The sequence below is a fragment of the Asterias rubens genome, chromosome 16, assembly GCF_902459465.1.
Source record: "Asterias rubens chromosome 16, eAstRub1.3, whole genome shotgun sequence".
Taxonomy (NCBI): domain Eukaryota; kingdom Metazoa; phylum Echinodermata; class Asteroidea; order Forcipulatida; family Asteriidae; genus Asterias; species Asterias rubens.
Window position 1 is genome coordinate 2893301 of NC_047077.1, and position 9611 is coordinate 2902911.

The window sequence follows — 9611 nt, forward strand, 5'->3', positions numbered from 1 at the left end:
CATGTACATCACCTGACCAACCCGAAGTGATCGTGTACATGATCGAGTAAATATGATCAAAAATTGTTGATTGTTTTGATCCAAATCCAGTATTAATTACCCCTCATGTAAGGCTATGTGAAGTTGAAGTACAGACAACCTACATGGTAAGGTATGCTGCTTTTGATCTGTAGGTTTATTCCTATCCGATTGTTTGATGGAGCCAGAAATATTAAATTTAAAACAATAGAGTGAAATTATCCAGCCTTTTTCGCTTCGTTGATCAGTGTGTATGAAATGCCCGCGCATTTCCGATCTTGCGCACATTTTATATTGAAATACAAGAACCAGTTGCGAAACTGCGCGAATACAACGTGCGAAATAGATGGCAGTCAAATGCGCGACTATCCATGAGAGCATTAGTGCACAGTGGTATAGAAATGCGCACTCCTGAATGCGAATGAAGTTTCAAGTTGGCAAACCCTCCTCAACAAGAACTTAATTTAAGCAAGACTAATTGGTTGGATTGTACCCATAATAGGCAGCCATAGGTAGACCCCAAAACCATTTTGAGGTAGAAACTCTACCTCCATGCCAACCAAAAGCAATAAATGCATTTTTTTTTTACTTTTGTGGGATTGATTGATTTGCTAAATAATTTATTTAATTTGAATGTATTTATTTTAGTTTTAAATAATTTATTGTAATATAATTCTTGTTGTAAGACTAAGATAATTATCATGGACTCCTTAGACGTATAAAGGAAGAGATTAAGAAGGATCCCATTCCATTCCCAGCCAATAGACAATAGACAACATCATTAAAAAAGTACAGACATCAATTCATTTCATGGATCCAATCTGGGTTTTGTTTTTATGTGTAATAATAATGACTGTTCAATTTGATCCAGTGTAACTGTAAGGTGTGTTTTGATTGTGAGTGAGTTGCATTCTTTGTTGTCCAATGTCTGAAATAACTTTTTTCAGGTGTACTTTTCTCATCAGAATGCCACGGTGGTTTGAGTTTAACGGGATGCTATCATCATAATGGGTGTGACCTCTCTCCCCTACCAAAGGAATTCCGCACCTTCTGTTGGATGATTGATGCAACATAAAAAACAAACATGGAATCGGAGAAGTTTGATGAATGGCACCGTAACCTTGTCAGGTCTTTCACCGAAGAGTTGAGCGACGAGCAACGATGCTCGGTCCTTGACAATCTCATCGCAGCCAGCGGTGCCAGCCAGCTTCGGTTTCTCTCCACCAAGCTCGAAGGTCTTGTGAAACGAGACTTCTTACGTCTCCTCCCGGTAGAGCTCGGGAATTACCTCCTAGCCTGGTTGGACGCCGAGACTCTGTGTCGATGCTGCCTCGTTAATAAACAATGGAACAAAATGGTGAATGAGTGTGGCCAGGCCTGGCAGAACGCCTGCTGTCGGCTTGGGCTGAACGCCACGGAGCTGGAGTTACGTCTGGATCAGAACGGACGAGATTGGAAGGCTGCTTATAGGGACTTTATGTTGAGGCTTAGACAGCTACGAGAGGGATGTGCATTTGATAGTTTGACATTAAGGGGACACAGTGCCAGGGTGTATGCTCTGCATTATCGAAATGGACAATTGGCCTCAGGTAATTTGATTAAAGCGCACGAGTCTACAAATAGGTTACTCAAGAAGCTTGAAGTGACAGAAACTATTTAAGACAGGTTTTTTAAAAGCAGTGGACACTATTGGTAGGCTAATGTCTCAATATAATTATTAGCATAAAACCTAACTTGGTTACGAGTAATGGGGAGATGTTGGTCTAGTATAAAACATTGTGAGAAACGGCTCCTTCTGAAGTGACGTAGTTTTCTAGAAAGAAGTAATTTTCCACGAATATGATTTTGAGACCTCGGATTTAGAATTTGAGGTCTCAAAATCAAGCATCTGAAAGCACAAAACTTTGTGTTCTTTCATTATTGTCTCGCAACTTCAACGACCAATTGAGCTCAAATTTTCACAGGTTTGTTACTTTGTTCATATATTGAGATACACGAAGTGAGACGACTGGTCTTTGACAACTACCAATAGTGACCAGTGTCTTTAATACAAGGTGCTGCAATGCATTCAGCAGCCTTTGCTAGAAACACCAGTGCAAACCCCTTCTCTTTGCAATAAGTTTTATTGGGTTATTTTACGCGCATTGCACAACACATGAAGGCTTTACATCCCATCCAAACTACCCAGCATCATGACAGGTCTGTATGCTCTGTTTTTGAGAGGGCAAGGGCACCAAGGCATTTTCTTCTTTGGAAGGGCACCCTGGGGAAATTGTATTTCAAGGGCACCAGATGACCAAGGGGCATGGAGGCAATCGCACTTCGTTGCCTCCGTGTGAAGTATCAGGCCTGTCATGAATGTCAAGGCAGCAACTCAAACCCACCAGAAACACCAGAGCTTAAGTTTAGTGCTCCTAACCGCTAGGCCATGACACGACATGCCATTTATAGCACTATTTACATTGAGGAAATTAAACTGCCTCTCGCTACCGGGCAATCTCGGTGGTCTAGTCGGTGGTCTCCTCCAAAAATTCTCACAAAAAAAATAATTGAAATGATCCCTTCATTTAAAATCTTAGTCATGTCAGTATTGCATTTAGTTTGCCTGTACTCTTTGAACAAAATGGCTTTGCTGTTTACAGTTTATCATCAAATTGTTAGAGACTGGAAAAAAATAGTACCAGATTTAGCAAAATTGGAAATACCAGGCTACACATAATAATAACAAATTCTTATATAGCACATTTTACAATAACCGTATCAATGCGCTTTACATTAGTCCCCTGGTCATTGGGCCAATAAGCATCCCTTTAATCTTTCTCAGCTCCCATTAGGGAGTATACAGCCCCGAGCTGCCGTGGCGCTGCGAAAGCTTTTTTATTCACAATATCAATCTGTACCCTCGCAGGTACCTACATGTATTTATACCCCTGGGTGAAGAAAAGCAATTCGAGTAAAGCATCTTGCTCAAGGGCACAAGTGTCAGGACCAGGATTCGAAACCCACACTTCGGTGACTTAACCACCAGAACTTGAATTCAATGCTCCTCATTAAGGCTTACTACTCCACCAACACAACTCAAACGATTTCTTCATTCCTTATACATGTTTAACACTCAGGATCTGATGATCTAACGGCCCGGCTATGGGACGTTTCCACCGGCCAGTGTCTCAAAATACTCCAGACTCACACCTGCGCTGACATCAAGTTTGACGACAACAAACTCATCACAGCTTCGTTTGATAATACAGTGGCCTGTTGGGATTGGGAGACGGGAACCAGACTTCAGAGGTTCTCAGGTCACACTGGGGCAGGTAAAACACATTCTTAAAAGGAATGTAATGCTAAATCCCATGCAGGCCTTGAACTTCGCTCTTTTAGGGCAACAGCAATTTCCCTCTTGTAAGTGTCGCCTCCATGAGAAAACCTTGTACAGGAACCTTGCATAGGGCACCACAGCAAAAGCACAGGGCACCCCTGGCAATTGCTGTGGGTTATTTTGAGACCTGCCCATGGCTAGAAACTCAGTAATGCAAAGGCCAATTGAAATTGTATTATTGAACTGATCAAAAGCAGTCAATCTGACAGCTGACAAGTATAGACCTTATGCATTGACGTCATCCAGCCGCCATCTTTGAGGTCAAACGGTGACGAAATAATCGAAACGCACATAGATTGGCCAATGAACAACCTCCTTTTGACCTCAATGCGGGGGCGCCGTACTGAAATGACGTCATGTGCATAAGGTCTATTGCACACCAACATTACACTTGTGTAGAGTGCACAGACATGCACCTATAGGTGTACCCTGCTACGCTTTGTTACAAAGAGGGACAGAAGGTACTGGAGTTTTGCTCGTAATCTTCCTTTTCTGGGGGTTATTTCGAAAATCCCAGACCCAAACTTTTGTCCTGAAGTGGTTATAACACTGATTTTAATGATATTCTGATCTATGTAGTTTCAATTGTTGTAAAAGTATCTTAACGTTTTTTGTTTTAGTGTTTAGCATTGATTATAGCGACAAGCTGGACCTGTTAGTCAGTGGCTCAGCGGATACCACAGTCAAGCTATGGTGCTTGAGCGATGGCGCACTGTTGAACACACTACATGGACATTGTGACTGGGTCACTCAAGTAAGCATTAATCAAGATTATGCACAAAAACTTGCTTAGCACAAACACTTTTACTTTGCAAAAATAGGTTACCAGCGAAAAAAACATTAAAAGAAAACATCCCGTGTGGTGTGATATACATGTAAAAAGAACCCAGTGCACTTACCGCTAAGAGACGGGGTTTGACCCAGTGTTCCTGATTTGATTGGCTGCATATTGCGCCACAGCACGTTGTAAACCATTACATGGTGCTATGTAAAGAAATTGATCTCAGACATGCATCTACTTCAAAACTTGGCTATTGTGAAAAGTCTTGACTTGGGTCAGTGGATATTTTGGCGTCCGATTCCAACAATGTAATCAATGATTTTTTTTGTCTTCAGGTGATTCTACACGAAGCATGTGTTGACTCTGATTTTTTCAGTGCCGGTGAGCCTGTTCTTCTTACAATGGATAAAGCAGAAATAAAGGTGATGAACTTTTACTCGACAAACACAACAAGAAATTCACTGTGAACTCCAGAACTACATAACTACGCAAAAGCTTGCCCCGAATCATGTGACATACATGTAGCAACTGTCTCGATAGTCTGGTGAATTCAAATTTAAGTGGTCACTTGTGCTCAAGCACGTCATTGTACCAGACAATATTCAAATCTAACACGCATATTCCAGAAATCTACTCCGCTGCAGAAGAATAAATAGTAAGACAAGCTCTCAAGAACAATTCTACACAGCAAAGTAGATGCATGCAAAATGGTATTACCACAAACAAACAAACTGGATACCTCACCATGCAACAAATAGCACAAGTTTAAACCCAGCTTTATTCAATTTGTCTTCATTCAACCGAAACTTTTTACCCGACTTCACTTTTCTTTCTTTGAAAAAATCACCAGGTTTGGAATTTGAAGAACAGCGATGAGTCACAGTGCATCAGAACATTGACATCACCAAGCACCATGGCCGTCCATACTCAAACTTTCCTACCGAGGCTACAATTTTATGGAGCCCATGTGGCGTGTGCCTCGGATATCGGCATCTTGGTCTGGAGTTTCCAAACATTTGAGTTGACAAAGTAAGTTTTATTTTGAGTTTATAACTTTGAACATTGTCTAGCTTTGAGTGTTGGGTTGATTTAAATGGCTTTATTTCCCATCCAATCACAGTTAGGTGTCTTGCTTATGCAGTCGATCTCACAAAGCGCAAGGATTAATTCCATCTCGAGTTAGGACGAGTAACTCATGTAGGATAAGTTCAATTCGTCTATGGATACGGAACTTTACTCGTCCTAAATCCTAAGATTAATCCCAAGTCGGGAAGAGTTTGGTGAAATCAACGGATGGACACAAGTATCAAGACTGGAACTTAAACCCACAGTTTGTTGATCAGAAACACCAGAGCTTGAGTTCAGTGTGATTGACCGCTCAGCCACAACAAGCCTTCGTCATGTAGTTAATGTGGTAAGGGGCAACACATGACGACTCCATAGACAGGCAACAGAATATAACACAGGAAAAGAAAAACCCCGGAGAAACTGGAAACAAAGCAGTTAGTATGAGCGAAAGGACAAAACACAGACACGCCACTGAAACAGAGATGCAAGCCTAAAAACTGATAACCTCAATGGAGACCAAAACAACCAAGACAAGACAAAAAGAAATTGTGGCAATGCTAAGAGCAAAACAAAGCAAAACTTTACCAACAATACTCTGGTGAACGAAAAGGCAGCAATCTTTCTCTTTTTTTTTTTTCCCCCAGACTCATCCCGTACGCCGACTCCAGCAACCTCATCCTCCTTGGCATCTGCTCTGCCTTTACTCTCCTCCTCGATCATCAATTCCTCCGCCTCCTCAACACCCAGACCCACGAGGTCATCTCCTCATGGCGCCTACCAGCCTACCGCCGCTCCAAACGAGGCTCTAACTTCGTAGCCGGTGCCGTCCAATGGTTGGAGGGACTGAGGCTGGAGGCCGAGGAAGGCCTGGTGTTTGCAACGAGTATGACGGACCACAGCTTGCATCTAGTACGTTGGAGACAGCCAGTTGAGGGTAAAGAGCTGAGGTGACGTTAAAACATCCAGAGACCCGAAAATCTGGGATTACATTGTGCAGCTTTCAGTGCTATTTGCTTAAAACACGTCGTCTCCCTGTAACTTTTCTGAAATATTATACAATGTTTTTCCTTTGTAAATGTAATCCTACAGAATACTGTAATCAAAGTTTGGATACTTGTGGCACATCATAATTCAAGATGTGACATCAACTGTTCACAAAAGAGCAACTAAGCCTGGACTTCCCGCAGGAGTGATTTGTGGACAGCTCAATTGCACTGTGTAATTTTAATTCAACTTTTGATATGATGAAAGGGGGCACAAAATAAAGTCACTGTTTCCATTTCATAGTGCTGCTAACCATAAGCACTTAAAAAGGCATGCCAATCTTTCAGTGCTTATTGCTGCATGAAAATGAATGACGTAACAATGCTAATCCATGGTGAATGCACAAGCTGTCCGCTTAATTTTCTTGCTAACCTGTGAAATAAGATAATGGTAAATAGTTAATGGCCTGACGTTTCGGACCAGCAGAGACTTTCTCAACAACACAATAAACATAAACAAGTTTACTGGTGTAATAGAAACAGTCAAGTGAAAATGTTTGATACAGAACGCACATTGTGACTGTTGAATCCAACAGGCCGACCCAAAGAGAAACAGGTGTAATTTCACAATTAAAAATTGTATGCCTACGCTTTGTTTGTTTTGAAAGTTATATCTTCCAATCAAAATGACAAAGATCTACTTGTATGTTATATAAGACAAATAATGAATGTTTTTCATTCGTGCAATAGTGCAAATATTTTCATTCGTTGAAAGCTGAAATGTTCCATTCAACTCGGCTCCGCCTCGTTGAGTAGAACATTCCATCTTTCAACTCATGAACATATTCGCACCATTGCACTCATAAACATTCATTATGTGTATACTTAGGCTGTGTCCGAAACGACGACTTCGGCTACAGCTACGTCTAGATCAGCGCGTCTACCAGTGTTGAAGAATAGGCAGACGCGTGCGATCTAGCCGTAGCTGTAGCCGAAGTCGACGTTTCGGACACGGCCTAACTCACTAATGGCTTATTGTCATTGTGTATTGTGCTTGTAAGTCATTCACTGTTGGAAAGATATGTAACACAATGGTTCCTTGTTTAAATAAATGTTTGGAATGTCGCATTAATCATCAACAACAGTTTTGGTGAAAGTTTCTGCTGAAATAATGTTGAATATTTCTGATACATGAATTTTGTTTTTTTCAATTTGCATTCATTCACATGATGTAACAACCATTGTTAAAGGGAAGGTACACGTTTGGTAATTACTCAAAAAAAATATTAACTTAAAAACTGACTTGGTAACGAGCATTGGGGAGCTGTTGGTAGTATAAAACATTGTGAGAAACGGCTCCCTTTGAAGTAACGTAGTTTTTGAGAAAGAGGTAATTTCTCACTAAAATAATAAAAGACTTCTAGCTAGAAGTCTTATATTCCTATCTGAAAGCACACAAATTCGTCCAACAAGGGTGTTTTTTTTTCATCATTTTCTCGCAACTCCGATGACCAATTGAGCTCAAATTTTCACAGGCTTGTTATTTTATGTGGGATACACCAAGTCAGGACACTGGTCTTTGACAATTACCAAATGTGTACCTTCCCGTTTAAGTAGTGGCTCTTCTCAGTTTCCAATCAATTGGAAAACTTGAAAAGCGTTTAGTAAAAGTTTGAAATAAAACCTTAACACAGGACTTTCTTAATACAGTTGTCAGGATTTTCTTTTACATTATCATTACTCCCAAAGCCTTTAAACATGTTTGAACTTGAACATTTGTCTGCCTGGCCTAGTTATTGACCCATTTCACCTGACGTCGTCATCAGAAAAATCTTGAATGCGCCATGACTGGTGGGCAATTTCACAGTGCGTATTTATATGTAACTCTATGCTGCGCGTTATGCAGTGAAGTGTGCATTTTAGGCGACGCGGCGTTAATACACATAATCCTAACTGCCCACCAACATGGTGAGCGTGGCATTGGTCAGTGCGTGTGATGCGCGTGCAAGGGGTCAATAGGCAATTGTTATTTGGACCTACAGTCCTCAATCATCTACTATTCATCTACTCTATGGTCACTCATTACTAACATGTTTAGAGGGTAAGATTGGTCTGCCTGGCCCAGTGATACACAATTGTTATTTAGCCCTATACAGTCCTCAATCTTCCACGTAATGTTCACTCAAATTTTTAAGTTCAAGGTTATCTGTGAAATCATTTTAAAATGTTCAGTATTTGGCTTCCATTTGATAACATGTCTGCTTTCTGATATCCCTTCCCCGTTGCCAATAATCATGTGCAAATAAATGCTTACTGGTTACAACTATGTAACAAAGAGTTGTTAATCTGATTGTTACACAAGTTCACATAACAGTAATACTGGGTTCTTATATAGCTAATCACTCTCCTAGGGGTGTATCAAATCGTTCATTTCTTCAGTTTTTCAACAGGATAAGCAGAGCTATTATATGTTTTGAATTATGAGATCCTATTAGTACCTTGTAATAGTTTACAAGGTGCGGCGGCAGCAGCATGTGTGATTTTCATGGCATCGACCGGCATGTAGAGTTCAGCGGAAGAGCGCGCAATAGGGCAGTCACCAACCTCGCTACCATGGGCAGCGCGCCGTATCACCCGCTAGCTCTGCGTACGTCTCTAACCCCTGGAAGGGAAACTCTGATCCGTGTCTTTGATTGGCTATCATATACGCGCAAAATATGAAGCGCCGTGCGTCTTCAAAAAGCTCTTTATGCCGAAACGCGTGCGTATAAAGATGTATGTACTCACGTTTTTTGTCACGCAACACTGAACGCCAAGGCAAGTGTATGACTTTTATTACACACAGCGAATCCAGCGTGTGCGCGACTAACGCCCAACACAGAACGGATCAACCACAGGACTAATATTGTAATTATCCCATATATTTGGATATTTTGGAGTTTCACTTCCAGGGATTATGAACGAGCAAGGCATGCTGGGACAAAATGGCGCGGCGAGATCGATCCCCCCTGGTAACGAGGTTGGGCAGTCACAGTCACAATCAAAAGTGTCCCATGATGAGAAATGGGGTCAAATTCTTGGCCCGTTTATATCGGTCGGTGTCCGACAGGCACTTAATCAATTACCTGCCTACATGTATGTGTGATAAGCTGTGTGTAAACTTATAACATTTGCGCCCAATGTGTGCGATGCCCTGACGGACATCAGCCAGGCATCGTCTGATTTATTAGCGATCCGTTTGTGAGGTGATGTAAAATGCCACACCAAGTTTTAAGTCCAAGTAAAAAGTAACTCAATGCCTGACTGGTTCCCCAAAATGACCAAGCGTCCACAAGGAGTTCTGTGGGGCCTTGGCCAACGACGCTTAGAAATCCGTCATTAA

The 9611-nt window shown here is 41.4% G+C and overlaps 1 protein-coding gene across 2 annotated transcripts; it reads left to right on the forward strand.

Annotated features, from left to right (window-relative positions):
- Positions 1 to 3: 3 nt before the first annotated feature.
- Positions 4 to 6878, forward strand: LOC117300801 (F-box/WD repeat-containing protein 2-like). 2 transcript variants are annotated; one of them, XM_033784612.1, is made up of 7 exons: positions 4 to 151; positions 984 to 1607; positions 3138 to 3332; positions 4018 to 4151; positions 4514 to 4600; positions 5029 to 5207; positions 5891 to 6878. In XM_033784612.1, the coding sequence occupies exons 2-7, from the start codon at positions 1103 to 1105 to the stop codon at positions 6195 to 6197; spliced, it is 1407 nt and encodes a 468-aa protein (XP_033640503.1). In that variant the 5' UTR covers positions 4 to 151; positions 984 to 1102; the 3' UTR covers positions 6198 to 6878. The 2 variants fall into 2 exon arrangements, with proteins under 2 accessions (XP_033640503.1, XP_033640502.1); XM_033784611.1 differs by having other exon boundaries at positions 4 to 146.
- Positions 6879 to 9611: the final 2733 nt, after the last annotated feature.